This window comes from Pogona vitticeps, chromosome 2 (genome assembly GCF_051106095.1).
Source record: "Pogona vitticeps strain Pit_001003342236 chromosome 2, PviZW2.1, whole genome shotgun sequence".
Taxonomy (NCBI): Eukaryota; Metazoa; Chordata; class Lepidosauria; order Squamata; family Agamidae; genus Pogona; species Pogona vitticeps.
The window spans coordinates 149,911,784-149,932,029 of NC_135784.1; the positions used below are offsets into that span (position 1 = coordinate 149,911,784).

The 20,246-nt window shown below is 42.6% G+C and overlaps 1 protein-coding gene across 2 annotated transcripts in view; it reads left to right on the forward strand.

The window, feature by feature from the left end:
* Positions 1–17,361, forward strand: part of PRIM1 (DNA primase subunit 1) — a 45,269-nt gene extending 27,908 nt beyond the window's left edge. For both annotated transcript variants that reach the window (XM_072990820.2, XM_072990821.2), the window contains exons 2-13: positions 4,562–4,719; positions 5,459–5,565; positions 7,508–7,581; positions 8,674–8,810; positions 9,993–10,051; positions 11,218–11,326; positions 12,247–12,351; positions 14,086–14,206; positions 14,406–14,475; positions 14,976–15,067; positions 15,815–15,913; positions 16,931–17,361. In XM_072990820.2, coding sequence (XP_072846921.2) covers positions 4,562–4,719; positions 5,459–5,565; positions 7,508–7,581; positions 8,674–8,810; positions 9,993–10,051; positions 11,218–11,326; positions 12,247–12,351; positions 14,086–14,206; positions 14,406–14,475; positions 14,976–15,067; positions 15,815–15,913; positions 16,931–16,950 — 1,151 coding nt within the window. In that variant the 3' untranslated portion in view covers positions 16,951–17,361. The remainder of the gene's footprint in view (positions 1–4,561; positions 4,720–5,458; positions 5,566–7,507; positions 7,582–8,673; positions 8,811–9,992; positions 10,052–11,217; positions 11,327–12,246; positions 12,352–14,085; positions 14,207–14,405; positions 14,476–14,975; positions 15,068–15,814; positions 15,914–16,930) is intronic.
* The last annotated feature ends 2,885 nt before the right edge of the window (positions 17,362–20,246 follow it).

Here is a 20,246-nt window from a genome sequence, read left to right on the forward strand (position 1 = left end):
CATGCACTAATAACCCCATCATCCCACGTAAATCAGAAAGATACAGCCATCATCCCACAGGAAACGCATAGAGGCCAGTCCCAGGTATACATACATGCACTAATAACCCCATCATCCCACGTAAATCAGAAAGATACAGCCATCATCCCACAGGAAACGCATAGAGGCCAGTCCCAGGTATACATACATGCACTAATAACCCCATCATCCCACGTAAATCAGAAAGATACAGCCATCATCCCACAGGAAACGCATAGAGGCCAGTCCCAGGTATACATACATGCACTAATAACCCCATCATCCCACGTAAATCAGAAAGATACAGCCATCATCCCACTGGAAACGCATAGAGGCCAGTCCCAGGTATACATACATGCACTAATAACCCCATCATCCCACGTAAATCAGAAAGATACAGCCATCATCCCACTGGAAACGCATAGAGGCCAGTGCCAGGTATACATATATGCACTAATAACCCCATCATCCCACGTAAATCAGAAAGATACAGCCATCATCCCACTGGAAACGCATAGAGGCCAGTCCCAGGTATACATATATGCACTAATAACCCCATCATCCCAAGTAAATCAGAAAGATACAGCCATCATCCCACAGGAAACGCATAGAGGCCAGTCCCAGGTATACATATATGCACTAATAACCCCATCATCCCACGTAAATCAGAAAGATACAGCCATCATCCCACAGGAAACGCATAGAGGCCAGTCCCAGGTATACATACATGCACTAATAACCCCATCATCCCACGTAAATCAGAAAGATACAGCCATCATCCCACAGGAAACGCATAGAGGCCAGTCCCAGGTATACATACATGCACTAATAACCCCATCATCCCACGTAAATCAGAAAGATACAGCCATCATCCCACTGGAAACGCATAGAGGCCAGTGCCAGGTATACATACATGCACTAATAACCCCATCATCCCACGTAAATCAGAAAGATACAGCCATCATTCCACAGGAAACGCATAGAGACCAGTGCCAGGTATACATACATGCACTAATAACCCCATCATCCCACGTAAATCAGAAAGATACAGCCATCATCCCACAGGAAACGCATAGAGACCAGTGCCAGGTATACATACATGCACTAATAACCCCATCATCCCACGTAAATCAGAAAGATACAGCCATCATCCCACAGGAAACGCATAGAGGCCAGTCCCAGGTATACATACATGCACTAATAACCCCATCATCCCACGTAAATCAGAAAGATACAGCCATCATCCCACTGGAAACGCATAGAGGCCAGTGCCAGGTATACATACATGCACTAATAACCCCATCATCCCACGTAAATCATAAAGATACAGCCATCATCCCACTGGAAACGCATAGAGGCCAGTCCCAGGTATACATATATGCACTAATAACCCCATCATCCCACGTAAATCAGAAAGATACAGCCATCATCCCACTGGAAACGCATAGAGGCCAGTCCCAGGTATACATACATGCACTAATAACCCCATCATCCCACGTAAATCAGAAAGATACAGCCATCATCCCACAGGAAACGCATAGAGGCCAGTCCCAGGTATACATACATGCACTAATAACCCCATCATCCCACGTAAATCAGAAAGATACAGCCATCATCCCACAGGAAACGCATAGAGGCCAGTCCCAGGTATACATACATGCACTAATAACCCCATCATCCCACGTAAATCAGAAAGATACAGCCATCATCCCACAGGAAACGCATAGAGACCAGTCCCAGGTATACATACATGCACTAATAACCCCATCATCCCACGTAAATCAGAAAGATACAGCCATCATCCCACTGGAAACGCATAGAGGCCAGTCCCAGGTATACATACATGCACTAATAACCCCATCATCCCACGTAAATCAGAAAGATACAGCCATCATCCCACAGGAAACGCATAGAGGCCAGTGCCAGGTATACATACATGCACTAATAACCCCATCATCCCACGTAAATCAGAAAGATACAGCCATCATCCCACAGGAAACGCATAGAGGCCAGTGCCAGGTATACATACATGCACTAATAACCCCATCATCCCACGTAAATCAGAAAGATACAGCCATCATCCCACAGGAAACGCATAGAGGCCAGTGCCAGGTATACATACATGCACTAATAACCCCATCATCCCACGTAAATCAGAAAGATACAGCCATCATCCCACCGGAAACGCATAGAGGCCAGTCCCAGGTATACATACATGCACTAATAACCCCATCATCCCACGTAAATCAGAAAGATACAGCCATCATCCCACCGGAAACGCATAGAGGCCAGTCCCAGGTATACATACATGCACTAATAACCCCATCATCCCACGTAAATCAGAAAGATACAGCCATCATCCCACTGGAAACGCATAGAGGCCAGTGCCAGGTATACATATATGCACTAATAACCCCATCATCCCACGTAAATCAGAAAGATACAGCCATCATCCCACCGGAAACGCATAGAGGCCAGTGCCAGGTATACATATATGCACTAATAACCCCATCATCCCACGTAAATCAGAAAGATACAGCCATCATCCCACTGGAAACGCATAGAGGCCAGTCCCAGGTATACATATATGCACTAATAACCCCATCATCCCACGTAAATCAGAAAGATACAGCCATCATCCCACTGGAAACGCATAGAGGCCAGTCCCAGGTATACATATATGCACTAATAACCCCATCATCCCACGTAAATCAGAAAGATACAGCCATCATCCCACTGGAAACGCATAGAGACCAGTGCCAGGTATACATATATGCACTAATAACCCCATCATCCCACGTAAATCAGAAAGATACAGCCATCATCCCACAGGAAACGCATAGAGACCAGTGCCAGGTATACATATATGCACTAATAACCCCATCATCCCACGTAAATCAGAAAGATACAGCCATCATCCCACTGGAAACGCATAGAGGCCAGTCCCAGGTATACATATATGCACTAATAACCCCATCATCCCACGTAAATCAGAAAGATACAGCCATCATCCCACTGGAAACGCATAGAGGCCAGTGCCAGGTATACATATATGCACTAATAACCCCATCATCCCACGTAAATCAGAAAGATACAGCCATCATCCCACAGGAAACGCATAGAGACCAGTGCCAGGTATACATATATGCACTAATAACCCCATCATCCCACGTAAATCAGAAAGATACAGCCATCATCCCACTGGAAACGCATAGAGGCCAGTCCCAGGTATACATATATGCACTAATAACCCCATCATCCCACGTAAATCAGAAAGATACAGCCATCATCCCACTGGAAACGCATAGAGGCCAGTGCCAGGTATACATATATGCACTAATAACCCCATCATCCCACGTAAATCAGAAAGATACAGCCATCATCCCACTGGAAACGCATAGAGGCCAGTGCCAGGTATACATACATGCACTAATAACCCCATCATCCCACGTAAATCAGAAAGATACAGCCATCATCCCACTGGAAACGCATAGAGGCCAGTCCCAGGTATACATATATGCACTAATAACCCCATCATCCCACGTAAATCAGAAAGATACAGCCATCATCCCACTGGAAACGCATAGAGGCCAGTGCCAGGTATACATATATGCACTAATAACCCCATCATCCCACGTAAATCAGAAAGATACAGCCATCATCCCACTGGAAACGCATAGAGGCCAGTGCCAGGTATACATATATGCACTAATAACCCCATCATCCCACGTAAATCAGAAAGATACAGCCATCATCCCACTGGAAACGCATAGAGGCCAGTGCCAGGTATACATATATGCACTAATAACCCCATCATCCCACGTAAATCAGAAAGATACAGCCATCATCGCACTGGAAACGCATAGAGGCCAGTGCCAGGTATACATATATGCACTAATAACCCCATCATCCCACGTAAATCAGAAAGATACAGCCATCATCGCACTGGAAACGCATAGAGGCCAGTGCCAGGTATACATATATGCACTAATAACCCCATCATCCCACGTAAATCAGAAAGATACAGCCATCATCCCACTGGAAACGCATAGAGACCAGTCCCAGGTATACATATATGCACTAATAACCCCATCATCCCACGTAAATCAGAAAGATACAGCCATCATCCCAAAGGAAACGCACAGAGACCAGTGCCAGGTATACATATATGCACTAATAACCCGTTTTTAGATTAGTCATACATATTTACAAGCTTTATGTTGGTTATTATTTGTTTAAATTGAGCTTAAGTGAAAAAAGATAGTGACATCTAGGGGCTTGGAGGTGAACTGCAGGCAATCATCCCGATCATCCCTTTCAGTGATCATCCGTTTAGTACATCCCCGAACGTAGTGCTTTTAGAATGTTCGGCTTCACCTATACCCTTATAACAGCCTTGCAAGGTAGGCCGATGTTATTCCTCAGTGTCTTTCCTACTGGTGTTTTGTGAGGTTTTGGGAAACTTGAGGTTTTGAAGCAACAACATCTTGGGTGTTTTGCTGGGCCCTATAACTAAGACGGGATCTTCTGTTTGCTTCCATAGTGCCCAAGAACTACTTTCAGCGGCGAGAGTTCTCATTTACACTCCGTGATGATATATATGTGCGATACCAGTCTTTCAACACGCCCCAAGAACTGGAGAAGGAGATCTTGAAAATTTGCCCTTACAAAATTGATATTGGAGCCGTATATTCACACAAGGTATGAAACAGAAGGCTGCACTGTGAAATAATATGCATATTTTTGCCTGGAAGTTATTACTGAAACATTTCTTCTCTTTCCTCTTCTTAAAAGTGAGAAAATTTGCTATTCAGGAACATAATAATATTTTTAAAACTCACAGGAATGGAAATGTCACTTTAACTTGTTCCATTGTCTCACAGTTTTGAGGATCTTTTGAGCCATCTTGGATCCCGTTATTGAGAGAAACGCAGATTATTAGATGAATAAATACCCCACTTCTCTCTGTTGTTCCAAAGCCTGTTCCTTCATGCCTCACCGTCTTCAGGCAGAGATATAATTTGATTTCTGTCCTGCTATCATATACTTTTTCATGTAAATAATTGCTCTTATTTTTGAACTTATTAGAAGAGGGAAAGGCAGTGAAGCTTGGAAAACTCCAATACAGCATCTGAAGAAATACAAAAGTGTAGTGCCAACCAGTGATTAACATTAGAACAATTTGGATGTTTGTTTCCACTGATCCGTAACTTACCTCTTTTCAACTAACATGGGAAATTCATGAACCCTCCTGGGTTCACCGTCTGACTTGCTGTAAATTACTTGGTTCATTGATGCTCCAAATATAATATCTCGTTATTTTAGCAGAACAGTTGCAACAGACCAGATTGGCTCACTATTAGGTAATGAAGTGATGCTCTAAAAAATTTAAGCAGATGCAACGTTTTAGCTATATCTCTTCTGTTTTTCTCCTGTGCAGCCCATCCAGCATAATACGGTCCACATGGGTGCTTTCCAGGCCCAAGAGAAGGAGCTGGTATTTGACATTGACATGACGGATTATGATGATGTTCGATACTGCTGCAGGTACTGTATTATATTTCCCTTTGGGGAAGGTGATTTGGCTTAATTAGCCAGTTCAGCAGGCATTGAGCAATGGGGATATTATATTTGGAACTTCGAATATATTGATGATTGCTCCAGTCATCCCTGAATCCTGCTCAGCACTTCTTTGTAACCTTCACAATGCACCATCTTCTCTTGTGCTCTTGCTTTTTTTCCCCTCTTTGGGTACTTGCAACAATTAAGGACTAAAATCTTATTTTTTACTTTAATTATCCTGCTTTGCATGAGCAGTGTTTGAACCTCAATAGTAAACCAAATGGGAATGAGACAGTGCAATGCTCTCTGTGTTTACTTGAAAGTAAATCTCACTGAGTTTTAGTAGGACTTGCTGAAAGTTCATGGTAGAGTTTCTTCATAGGTAAATGTGTGTGGCATATTGCTTCCTGAAGAATTGTTTGCGATCCAAATAGCTAGTCATTTTACAGCTTAGAATATTGGTGTTGCTGATCTTTGCGAAAGCAGAGATCATTCAACCTACTGTCTGACAGTGTGCATAAAAATAATAAGAGTTACTCTGTTTTATTCCCTGGATCTGAAGAGAAGAGTTCTGTTCCTAGCTACTATTTCTCTATTCTTTTCAAGTCTCAAGGCCACAGTTCTGCTGTTTAGCATCCAGATAATTCAAGTATTGTTTTTTAATTCCAGAAAACCATAATATTGCAGCAAGTAGCACTGGTGAACCTATCTTTTATTAATTTATCTAATCCTTGTGCAAGAAATCTGTTGGTCATTTGTGGCATGAATTTACGGATGCTTATTTGGAAATGCATTTTGCTCTGTCTACTGACATTTACTCTGAAGTCAGTGTTATAAGATTGCAGCATGAATCAGATAAACTCTAACATATCTCTGTGCATCTATTTTCAGAAGCAAGCCCCACTAAGTTTAAGATGACCTGCTCCTCAGCAAGTGTATTTAGGACTGCAGCTTAGTTAGGTATTCTATGAAAAGTAAATCCATTCTGAACTTTTTAGTCAGACAGTTTAGTTTGATGGCCTTGTACCTGTTTGGCGTCCAGTTTCTCTTGTTCAGCCAGAGATGGCCACTCTTATGCTGGCTTCTCAGAGTTGAGGTCCAAAAATATATTTCTTTATAAAGAAATACACGCTGAAAAATGTTTGTTTTGCTACATGTAGTTTTTCTGTTCCGCTGCTGTCTTTTGTATTACTTACTTTCATATAATTAAGATCTAGCCAGGGGGCCTTTTTGAAAGAGCCATCTCTCAAGGAGGTAAGAGGGAAGGCTTGTAGAGAAAGGGCCTTTTCGGCAGCTGCCCCCAGACTATGGAATGCCCTCCCGACTGAGATTCGTCTGGCACTGACGCTGATGACATTTTGGTGCCAGGTCAAAACCTTCCTATTCCAGAAGGTTTTTAAATGAAATAACATCAGCTGTGGGTCCTGATGGCAATTTTTAGATTGCATTTTAATTGAGTTTTAATCATTTTATCTTTTATTGTATTTTAATTGTGAGCCGCCCAGAGACCTTTGGGTAGAGTGGGTGGCATATAAGTTGAATAAATAAATAAACAAATAAATAAATAAATAAATATAGTTAGTATAGATTGGGGGGAGGTTATGTGATGTTTTAATTTGATTATAAATGAATTTTATTTTATGTCCATGTCATGATATTGTAAAACACCCAGATTAGTGGCCTGGCTACTTGACGGGAGGGGCAAAAAATTAAATAGACAGACAGGAGCATTGTTTCCCTTCTGCTGGCTTCCACTTTGCCAGGTGTGCTGCTGCAAGATGGTTGTTTTGTTATTTTTAAGGCACTGCTTTTTTTTTTTACTGTGATTTTTAATATAGTATTATGGTGGGTAGATGGAATAGAAATCCTCTTTAAAGACATAAATCTTGCAGGGATGGAGGGGGGTTAATGCTTTCTCTTTCCACAGCTCTGCTGAGATCTGCTCCAGGTGCTGGACTCTGATGAGCATGGCCATTCGCATCATTGACCGGGCGCTTGTGGGTAAGGGACTCGTCGCCAAGCAGTCACTTTTGCTGGAACCGCCTGTTTGCAATGTCCTTCCTGTGGAGATTTACCAAAGTCAGAACTTGTCTGTCTCCCAAAGAAAAGTACAGTATTTTTATTCATTTCTCCAGTAGCATTTCTTTTTGTGGCACTTGAAGCAGGGAATCGTAAGAAGGAGGAGAGGAAAAGATCGGGCCTTGACCCAGGGTGCTTTTAGCCAACAGTGGAGGGGACCAACTCTGGCAACTCAACTGACCGGTTGTGCCCCAGGGAGAGATTCACTGCTGGCTGCTTCGGCTTCATCTTTGGGTTTTGTTTTTTTTTTATTGAAGAGAATAGTAATCTGAGTAGGAGTTTTCCAGGAGCCTCCCATTTTTGAAACCAACCAATCAACCAAAAAAACCAAAGCATTTTTTATTTAGTTTTGTTTTTCCAGTGGTGGAGGAGAGTTTGCAGGCTGCATCGGTGGCAGGGAGGTGCATGGAGCTCAGGTATCCTGGTAAAATTTTGGGTAAAGGACTGAGATATGGCCATGCAACTTATTTTTGCAACCTTCCTACCATAGTTATCTGGGGCTTTTACCCCATGTTTTCCATAGCAGTTCTTTGAACTCTGTTGCTATACTATTGGGATTATGCATTCTCAGCCCTTTTCTGTAGTGGGATAGCACTACTTACTCTCATCGGTTGTTGTGTCCCTTGTCGGTATAGGGGAGAACATTTACCTGCTTTATATTGCTGCATTTCTTGGTATTGTTTGAGTACTGATGGATGTTATTGATATTAGAAATTCACCATGAAGGAACTCTGGTGGTGTTCCGGCTAAATGTTCTGACCACTGCACCAGGAAACTGCTCGTTGACATATCATATTAGCAAACTACGTAGGCTTAGGCAAGCCAACTTGTGCTCCCCATTCCCGTCTGGAATCTACAATTGTGAATGAGACGGTTGTCGTACCTTGCAGGGTTGTCATTAGGATTGTGCAGTAAAACTCTGTGGAATGGGGTGACCTTGTATTTGGTTTGTTTTATTGTAGCCAAAGCTGTGTGATCACTCTCTGCTTTCTAACCTCCTTTCTGCACCTCCAGAGGACTTTGGTCTCAAGCATCGTCTTTGGGTATATTCGGGACGCAGAGGTGTGCATTGCTGGGTGTGTGATGATTCTGTCCGGAAGTGGTCTTCAGCGCTCCGCTCTGCAGCCATTGAATATCTCACTGTGGTGAAGGTACAAGTGCATTTAGGAAAGAAGCGAATTTTATCATGACACGAGAAGACAAAGGGAAGGGAAGAAAAAGGAAAGCAGGAAAGCCTGAGTGCTACTCTTTAATATTAAAGGTTTTTATGATGGGCAGACATGAGAAAGCTGGATATGGCTGGTTTTCCTATCCTGACTAGCTGGCAGTGGAAAACGAGTTCAAAGAGCAAAATGTCTAGTCTCTTAGCAGAGCCATTTCTGCTTCCCTTCTTTTCCTCCTCTGCAACCTGTTTATTTATTTATTTATTCTATTTATATCCCACCTATCTAGCCGATTAGACCACTCTAGGCGGCTTACAACAAGGGGTACAACAATGAATAAAAAACAGTTTTACATAAAAAGAACTTTCAACACTAAGTTTTAACACTAGGGAAAGAAAATAAAAGGGGAATCAGGGATTAACTAAGGGGGGAAGGCCTGCCAAAACATCAATGTTTTAGTTGATTTTTGAAAATGTTGCAGGAGAGGCAAAGCTAGAGGAAGCTAATGCATTGGACATAGAAACAGGACGCTGGAGCAGGGGGTTTTCTCTTTGTGTTTATTACACCCTGGTGAGGATCACGTTGGTTGAAAACGTTGCAGCTTTCCGAGAGAAGCAACAAGGATTTGCCGCAGCTGCTTTGTGGCAGGTTGTGTCCACAGGGCCGATGTGTGCAAACAACTGAGTGTGTGCTGTATTACTTTGAGATAGAAAATAGTGTTGTTTGCCTATCGGAGAGTTCTCCAGCACCTAGTGAAAAGACACAACTCTGCCTAGGTTGCTTTTCTTTTTGCTAAGCTGAGTTATAATCAGGCTTGACTCAGAGTTATTAGAGATCTTTTTGTTTTTACCTTTCCAGTCAAATGGTGCTTTTTGTTTCATGTCTGGAACTACCTTTAAATGAAATGCAGCTCTGTGCTTTATGAGAGTGACCAAGAAGAGAGGCTCTGGGATAAGGGGAGGCTTGTTACGTAGAAATGGAGAAAGTTGCACTTTTGAAAACTCTCTGTTTACTACTATTAAAGAAGCAGGAGCCCCTTGGTAAATGACTGGGTCATTATGGTTATTTGTTCCAATCCATCCTGGGCCTTTATTTGTTATATTTCTATTTCCAGACATGGGGGGGGGCAATAAACCTAGACTCACATTTCTTATTCTTAACATTTGGTAGGGTGGCGAAGAGATGGTCAAGAAGGTGACCCTCCCAGACAACATTCACCCTTTCATCAGGTCAGTCATTGGGATAACTAGAGACTGTGTGGCTTATGCTTGTACAGATTTGGTTCTCAAACTGGGTGTGGGGGGGCACCCCCTGGAAGAATGGACATGGAGAAGTTCCAAATAGGGGATTAACTTTTAATTACAAGACAAATTGCTTGTGCTTATTTTTAATAAAAGTTTTACTAAATATTTATGTTTGAATATGGGAAAGGAGAGGTGGAGAGATGTGAGGGTTTCTCATAATTCAGAAAGAGGGTGTGAGAGGGAAAAGTTTGGGAATTGCTGATGTGCGTGGTGAGGTGGCCCATCCTGAATGTCAGCCGTGGTACTGGCTTAACCACGTTTAACATATTAAATGTTCTTTTAAGTTGCACTGAGAATTTCTATGGCATAAAAGAGTATGGCTTCAACATATTAACCTTGGGAGTATCTGATAGAGAATACAAGCAGGAGTAGGCGCTATAGAGACAGCTGTCAGTGAGGCTAGAAGGCAAGTTTCCCTCCTCAGAAGGCTTTTCCACACTGAGCTTCTGTTTCCAGGTGAAATTGCTGGCAGGGCCCAGGCTGGATGGGGAGGCTTTAAAGCACAGGAGATCTCCCTGGCTGCTCCCAACACCCCAAAACTGGAGGCTGAAACCCTGAGGGCAGTTCAGACTTAGTTTAAATATATTCCTTCTCCTGCTGAATAACTAAGTTGGAAAAACACTCAGGGTTTCAACCTCCAGTTTTTAAATAAAAACGGGGTGTGACCTGATTAGTGTTCTTCCCTTAGAGTGGTAATAGGATAAGATACTTTGATGTGTACTTCAGTCTGCAATTGTGCTTTGAGAGACTTGTCTGCAGGAAACTGAAAATCTTTGTGTGTTGGTTCACGGCATGCTTGTGCATAGTAGAAAGGCCCACTCTTCTCCCAGTTTCCTGCTGGTAGTGTTTGTGGTGTTTTGGGATAGTTTGATGTGGCATTTCAGCAAAACTATGCCGCTGTATTTTGTATTGTCTGCAACTATAGATATTTCACTGGTTCCGGGCTGGAGCAAACAAAAAATGAATGAGTGTGTTTCAGTTTCTCCACTTTGCACAACAAGTGGCATCTACTAAAATTCCCCCTTTCCCCCCCCCCGAGAAATATTAAACGTTCAGAAGCCCATCTCTGATATCCTCCTCTTGTGTGCTAGAAAATCAATAGACGTGGTGAAAAATTACTTTGAGGAGTATGCCCTGATTGGTCAAGACATACTTGGAACTAAGGAGAGATACGAAAAAGTGTTGGCGCTGGTTCCAGAGCATATCCTTTTGGGAGGTCTAAAAAAACCCTGAGGGCTGTTTTGGGAAAATAGTTTTCCATGTCTAGTAAGACATTACAGATTACTAGTTAAGGTGCCCAGAAATCGCAGCTGGCCATATGTTATAAGAAGGCTTGCAACTCCTGGTAGAAGGCTTAGTATTCCTGCATTGAAGCTATGTGGAAAAATTGGGGGGAAATGAATCCTAGCAAGTCTAGAAGACAACTTCAAGGTCTGCCCTCCTAGGCTTAAGCCTGATCAGTAGGATTAACTTTCCCACAGAGATTTTTCTCTCCTCCTCTTTCCAGAGCAGTGCACTAGAGAGTATGACACGGGGAATTCTAACCCTTCAGAATACTTCCTTCCCATTTTATTCTGCCCTCCCACTTTTGTGGGTTAAGCTTTAATCCTTACAAAGAGGTCAGTATGACCTCTGGCATTGCTATGTTTTCTGAGAGATTGTAGTGCTAGTTCTAAACAGACTTAACCTGCTACAAAAAAAGGAGGATGGAGTTGTGTCTCTGACATCTAAAATATCAGTGCCTTTGTCTTGGCAGATCGGTCAGTGATCAATTTCACCTTTATAAATTCCAGAGAAATAATGCTGCCGTATGTGAGAAAGCAAGAGGTAGATCATGAGTATTTTATTTATTTATTTTATTTAAACTATTTTTAACCTGCTTTTTTCTTTAAAAAGGACCCAGGGTGGCTTACAACAATCAGGAGACAGTACATATCTTCTGAGAGGGAGAGGCATATCCGATCTATGGGGCAGAAGCCATAACACAGAGAAACTTCTGTGAAACCATTGAGAGCAATGCCCCTGTGTTGCTCGTCTTTGGCAGTGGGGTGTGTGCCATTTTCTGCCTGGGGGACGACAGTGTTTTGGGCCAATTATGAAATTCCTTAATGATTCATCCACCCGTTAGAGCTGATCTTCTGTCAGAATTTTCTAAGAAAAACCTTGATTCAGTCCAGCGCTGGAAAATTTTGAAACAAAAGTTGGAAAAATACGAGGCAAAAAAGGTGAGTCGCCCAAATCTTGTGGTTGCCTCTGCTGCAGGATCATAAACAGCAAAGCACAAGATACCAACTTCCTGGCCAAGGGTAGGAATTGATGGCTGGGTTTGAAACTGATCACAATTAATCATTGCTACAGAGGTAACTGGGAAGAACAATATGACACATCCTTGAGGGCTTGCTCGCTTGTGTGTTAATTAAGGCCAGGCTGCAGTAAGGCCCAGGGTTCTGTGATCTCTTAGTTGGAAAGCCAACTCTGTGGTCCTTCAGCTGGAAGGGGACCACATGTGAACCTCTCTTTCTGGATCTGACCACCCTGAGTACTCTGTAGAGAGAGTGGCAGTCTGGAGATGTTGGTGCGTACAAAGTTATGATGAGGAAGATATTTTTATCTTCTTAAAGTTTCTAACATCTGACCGGGTTGTAGCACTATTTCCATTAATCTGTTTTAAGGTTGCTTCCCCTATTCCAACTGGTTTTTAAAGGAAGCTTATTCTTGTTTATCTTATTTTTTTGTTGAAGAGTTATGTAGGTTTTTCTTTTAAAAAATGAAATAGTCCGTGCGCCACTGGAGGACCATCTTAATGGATCCCTTAACAAAAGCATCGCTTATTGAACAGATTCTTGAAACTAACTGAGTGTTCTCTAACTGGATGCTCTGCAGTTGTGTTTGGACTAAAAAAATCCGTCACTCAAAATGCGGCTGCCGGGTTGATCTCGGTTACTTCCAGATATTGCCATTTCTCCAAAATTCTGGAAAGTTTACCTTGGCTCCCTGTCTGCTTCCATGTCAAATTCAAAGTGCTAATTCTAACTTACAAGGCTGTAAGTGGTTTGCGACCTCGGTCAGAGCACCTCTCCCTTACATCTTCTCCCAGACCACTCTTTCCTCTCAGCCTTCATTGCTGTGGGTGGCCACCCCAAAGAAGGCCCAGAAAACAACCACCAGGAACAGGGCCTTTTTGGTGATGGCTGCCACAGTGTGGAAAGTGCTGCCTGTTGAAGTGCTCCAAGCTCCCTCCCTTCTGTCCTTCAGGAAGCAGGTTAAAATTGAGTTATTGAAATAGGCATTCAGGAATATCCTTCTCATGTGAGAGATTTCTCAACCCATCCTATGGAATTTTATTTGATTTAGCTGTCACCATCCAAGGGATTATGTTATATTATGTGTACGTTTGGTTTTGATTTTGTTATTGCTGAATTAGATGTGGATATGTGTCTGACTTTGTAAACCACTCAGAGTAATGACTTGCCACTAGGTGGGCAGTATATAAACGCAATAAATAATCTCCCAACCGACTTGGGGAGTGGAGGCAGGGTTACAGAATTTGTGATCCAGAGCTTCTAGAACAGCGGTCCCCAACCTTTTTGGGACCGTGGACTGGCTGAGCCTCCAAAGAAGGCAGGGGTGTCCCAGCAGGTGTGTGCGTGCGCTTTCGGGCGCATGTGCGAAACAGTGGGGGAGCACCCACTCGCTAGCACCGACGTGAGCGCTCCCTCACCCCTTCGTGCATGCGCAGAGGCGCCTGCACACGTGCCCATCCCCCCCTTCACACAGGCACTCGTGCGCATGCGTGAAGGGGTGAGTTGCAGAGCGTGCTTGTGAACACTCTTGATAGCCTAGCAGTTTTTTTATAGAACAGTAACCTCCCTGCATAAAGCTGTGCTGCACATGTGCAGAAGAGATGTTTGTAACACTCCTGATGTTCATCTTTTCCAATATTTTCATCTTCTTCCAAGTCACAACAGAAAACAGAGCCAGAGATCATGCTACAGTACTGTTTTCCCCGGCTGGATATCAACGTTAGCAAAGGAATCAACCATTTACTGAAGAGCCCTTTCAGTGTTCACCCCAAAACAGGTTGGTCACCTGATGATTTTATTTGCAAAGACTGTCCAAAGTTCTAGAGATGGATGTGACCAGGGTGCCGGAATCCATGCCACGTACTTGTTCTAATCATCCACACCCACAAGTGGGTGGCAAAGGCTGTGGGTTTGCCCCTTTGGATGAATAATATGTGAAGGGGACCTCTAGTGATGCTGATTCTTGCCTCTTTCAGGGCGTATTTCAGTTCCAATTGACTTGAATAAACTGGATGAATTTGATCCATTTGCTGTTCCCACAATCAGGTATGAATTAGCTGGTTTTGGGCAGTATCACCGGAGTTCCTTGGTAAGGAAATTGGACCACACTTTGCTACTTTTGAAGCTGGCATTGGGAGCTGGTCATTCAGTTCCATTACGCAGAGGCAACAGTGGTTCTTCAGGTGCCACTGGAGTGCCGTTTCCATGATCTTTGGCTGTAATGCCTAGGACTGCTGAATTCTGTGATCCTCACAAGCTCTGCTCCAGTGCTCCTGCCATCAGAGATGAAGCAGATGCCTATGAGGGGGACAGACTCTTCTCTCTCCCCCCCCCCCCCCCGCAATTCATTTGCTCAGAAGAGGTCCCCGGCACTCCCTCTGCTTCTCTCTCTGCTGCTACTGCCACTTTCAAAGACTGCGCAAATTCTGAACACATACAACGCCGGAATAAAAAGAGTACATGAGCGCTGTAGCACACGGGCAAAGACTGGTGTCTGGGTGTGCTTTAGGAGTTCTTAGTATTGTTGTCATGTTTATGTTTTGTAGCCGCCTCTGTCACGAGCTGGACACAATTAGGAATGGTGAAGGGGATGAAAAGGAAAACGAAGCGGAGGTAGAATGCACTCGTAGAAGCAAAGGTGAGCGACGTGGAGGAGGCAGCTCTGGAAACCTCCCAATTTACAGTGCTCTTCTTTGTTGTTCCCTACCAGGGAAGGCTGGAGGTTGCAGTTCTGTCACCTCTGAAAGGGCACTATGCCCACTTTCCTTCACTGTAGAGAAAGACATCCTTTTAAATTTTCCTGCCTTTCCTGTTTCTTTTCTTTCCTTTTTTAATGAGAGGTTCTTTTTGGGGGTGGGGAGGAGGGGGAGCATCCCAGAGCAACCTCAGGATGCTCCAGCTATTTCTCAGAATACTTTCCCAGGAATAGCAGCAAATGTAGATATGCCTTAAACACAATGGTTCATAAGCTCACAACTCAATAATTCCGGTTCTTTCTTCAGACTTCTGTGGATAAAAGAAATGCCTGTTATTTGTTTATTTATTTAAAATATTTCTATGCTTCCTTTCTCCCCATGACTTATGACCCATCCTGTATAAAGGATGCAGCAAACACCAAACACTTCAGGAAAGCCCTAAATATGCATTTATTTTCTTCAGCTTTTGTGTATGTATTTTTTGAACTGCTGGAAGTACTTTGCTATTATTACGTATTGCTTTCTCCCCCATATTTTCTAGACTAGTTATTTTATAACTGGCTTGTTTGAGTGCTTAATGTCTATTATTGTATCAGATTTTATTGTGCAAGCTTGCTTGAGGGCTAAAAATGTTTACAGTTTAAAATAACAATGAAACCTACTCCCCTCCCCTCAATTCCTTTCTACAGATTACAGGAAGACCAGCCTTGCTCCATATGTGAAAGTCTTTGAACAGTTTGTGGAGGAAATGGAAAACTCTCACCGAGGGGAACGCCTGAGGACTAGTGGTAAGCTTGTGGGGCAGGAGGAGGATGCTGGATTGTTCAAGTCTCTGAATGTTGCCCCTCCTTACTGTGTGGAATTGGTTTTAGTGGCAATCCCACAAGTACTTTGCTTTAAAAGTTACTTTTATAGAACACCACATTTTTGCAGAACAGGAACACTGTAACCACCATTGTATTCCTTAGATTGCAGTTTGATTATTCTAATACACCTTGATTTGGAACTTGAGGTATTATACTCTGTGAGCTAGACTTTAGGGTGGAACAAAGCACTAAAAAGTGTCATCCCTGTGACATGTGGAACAGCTGTACCTTGAGGTCATTGCATTCTTTTTCTGTTCCATAGAATTGGCTGCTGTTTGTGGTGGATGGGAAAACAGAGCATAGAGATGTTAGGCTAAATGGTGCATTGCACATTCATCATGATAGAACTGCAAAGCTGGAAGAGACCCTATGGATCATCAAGCCCCTGTCAAGGAGGCATAGTGGGGAATCGAACTCCCAACCTCTGGCCATGCAGCCAAATACCTAAACCACTGAGCTATCTGTTGCACAGAGAATTCTGGTTATTGGGCAGCTCAGAAGTTGAGAAAATGAAACAAAGTAAAATAGTGGCAAAGCAGGGAGACATAGGGATGTTTGGGGTAAAACTTTTGTATGCATTTTAAATACCATGCAGCTTCAAATTTCTATGAATATTCCTGGAGATTTTGCATCATATATGTTTCATGCAACTTAGAATAACTTGAGAAGCAGCACCAGTGAGAACCCAGATCCACTATGACAGGAATTTTCTAAATCCACAAGGATTTGACACTTTAGCTCCACATATCACCTGTTGAAAGAAATTGAATTCATTTACCTCCCCCCCCCCCCCCAAAAAAAAAAAAGGATTATCATGTCAGGAAAGAATATTAAAATTCTACAGGGTTCTCCCTCCTGGATTACCAGCTCCCATAGTAATGCAAGATGCAATATGTTAGATGCCTTCACCCTAACCGTGTTTATGTTTCTTCTTTCTAGACATGCAACTGGATTTCTGAAGTCTCTTGATCGTAAGAATGATGCAATTTCATGTGGGCAGATAGTTGTGCTCAACTGCAGCAGGATCTCTTTTAGTTGTTTTGCTGACGTTTTGATCTACTGACTTCATTCACAAAAGCAAACGGAACTTGTCTTTCTTACCAAATGAGATACTGTAAAATTAGAACAACTCGAAAGCTTTAGATACCAGCAACAGAATTAAAGCCCATGTAAAGAAAGGAGCTGGTGTGAAATACCTACAGGATGTACGAGACCCGTAGAAGTCTTTTTAACAGACAAGCACTTCCTTTGGGAGCAGAGAGGGGAAGGGTTTATATCACATACTGCCATAATGTACAGAAAAATGATGGTGGTATGTATGTGTTTGTTTTTTACTTGAGATTCACATAATTAAAAAGAAAAAAGAACAAGTAGCTCTTGATAGTTCTTGGAAGAAAGGAGTCTGCTTCACAAGCTTCAGGGCTCATATGATGGTTAAGAATTCAACATGCAGAACTTGATTACAAATCAAGCAGATGGTACTTTATCTCACATTTTGGACTCCTTTGGGAATGGGTTGGTTCGTTCCATTTTGGGGCAACCACATGACACACAGACAATCGTGAATCAGTTCAGTCCTTATCCACGCCTACCTGCACCTTTTTGCACCCCTGGCAAGAGCTAGTGCTTTTTTTTTTTTTTTTTTTTTTTTTTTTTTTTTTTTAAAGTGTGGATATGATCACTCCATTTTAGTTTGGTTTCCAGAATATGTGGTCATTGGTATTCAACTAAAGCACCACAGCTAGATGTCTCCCACAGTGATTTGGTGCTATGTCACTTGTGTGACGAGCCAATGAGGTGGTTGGTTACCTACCAAGAAATGGGGGGGGGGAATCCCTTACTCCAGGGGTCTCAAACATGCAGCCCGGGGGCCATTTGCAGCCTGCCAGATGATAGTTTGTGGCCCCTGCTTTTCCTGCCCCCTTCTCCTCCTCCTCAGAGCCCCAGCTGGACTGAGGAAACTCCTGGGCGGCTTCCTCGGGCTCTTGCTCCACTTGGCAGAAAATCTGATGGGTACCGATGGGGGCTTTTCTCCTTTGGCAAGGCGATTCTGTGAGTTTTTAAAAATTTTATATCGTGCCCGCCCCCGCCTAGGCAGTCGCCGGTGCTCCCTCCCTTCTCCGCTTCTTCGTCCTGCTGCTGCTGCTGGTAGTGAAGAAGGAGCGGGAGGTGGTCGTGGCTGGCGACGAGGACTCACGTGCCTTTCCTCCTCCTCCTCGGAGCCCCAGCTGGGCTAAGGAAACTCCTGGGCGGCTTCCTTGGGCTCTTGCTCTGCTTGGCAGAAAATCTGATGCAGCCCAGCCTCACCCAGACTCTGTCTCCAGTGGCCCCCAGGAAAATTGAGTTTGAGAACCCTGCCTTACTCCCCACAGTGAGGGAGCTAACAGGATGCAGGGGCATAGAGGCTGAAGGAGAGTTGCTTTGAGGTGCCACATGGCTTCCTGTCCGAAAACCTTCTGATCCCTTTGCATGATGATGCAAAGATCATTTTAAATCTCAGATTTAAGTGACCCTGTTTAGTCCAATACAGCCCAACAGCTTCAGTGTCTAACCTTGATGTTCTGTTGGTCTCATCTTCCAGGGAACCCGCCCCCTTTTTAGTACTGAAAGTTAGAGCAGATTCTTTTTGAGTAGGGTGCGTGTTTGACGAGTGGTGCTACATTAAGAAACCAAACCCTTACCCAATTATCTACTAGAATTAAAAACACAAGATGAAATAAAGAATATGTGATAAAATGGGCCCAAAATGTGGACCACAATATTAACTTAAAGTCATGGTCACAAATATGGGAAGGTAATATTAAGCTAACAAAAGCAATTAATTTCAAAGAAAATATGTGTAAGATGTCCTATAGATGGTATATGACACCTGAAAAATTATCAAAAATATATCAAAGTGCCTCTAACAAATGTTGGAAATGCAAATCAAAAGAAGGTAGCTTTTATCATATGTGGTGGACTTGTAGGGAAGCTAAGAGTTTTTGGAAACTAGTCTATGAGTTATCCCCAATTCCATATGAACCTGAATTGTTTTTGTTGGCAATAATACCAGACTCGATAGAAAAAGAAAAAAGATATTTGATCATACATACATATAACTATAGCAGCAAGAATTTTATATGCCAAATAATGGGGAAAAAAGAGGAGGCTCCAACAACCCAGGAGTTAATAGAAAAAAAATATTGAAGCAGCAGAGATGGATATTAACTGAAGTATTAAAAGACAATTAAATTGCTGAGGCTAGAAAAAAGTGGGGACTTTTGTATAATTGAATGAGATATGAGAACATGAATGAGTTAAAATTATGAGAAAGAAAATATTAGATACAATTTTAGAATTTAAAGACTTAGGAAAAAATGATGTGTAAAAGCTTAGTAAGAAACACATCAACAAATGTAATAATGATATACCGTATTTTTCGCTCCATAAGACGCACCTTTCCATAAGACGCACCAATTTTTTAGGAGAAGAAAACAGGAAAATACAATCTGTTTTCTTAGCTCCATAAGACGCACAGACTTTCCACACCCCTGTTTTGTGGGAAAAAAGTGAGTCTTATGGTGCAAAAAATACAGTATACTGTTCTCTATCACATTCTGTATTTTTTATTTACCCCAATATCCTGATCCAAATCCCCTTCCCTATGATCTTCCCTTACCCAATGAAAAATGAATTTTAAAAAGGAAGGAACCAAACCTAGATCTACACAAAGTCCCAAAATGCCTGTCACAGTAATGCCCCATTTGCCAGGAACTGAAATGTTCTTTGTATGCATACCCTTGCTTCCCCAAACTGACTGAGCAGTCAGAACCTAAATCCTGCAAGAGTATTTTCTCCATAGTAAATTAAAGGCATTTGCTGTACTGTCCACTCAGCTAGATCACTGCCGCAATTTGCTCTTAAAACAAAAAGGTCTGATAAGTTTCTCTGGTTCCTCCTTTACTTTTATCATTCACTGGTGATACTGTCTCTTCTGCAACAGCCTGACTCTTGCTGCCCTTCACATGATTAATGTTTGCGAATTACAAGAAACTTCATTGACCTCTGTTTCAACATGTTTGGTAGTAGTTGTTTTTTAACCAACTGATAAATGGGACAACTTGCTGAGTCATTCTTGATTTATTTTCTCATATAACTAGAGAATCCCTTGTTCAACTTTCTATTGTTCACTTTTTCTTTCACATTTCACATGTAATACATTCTATGTCCATGTGATATATCTTCACAGATACCCTGAAAATTTAAAACAAAGCCA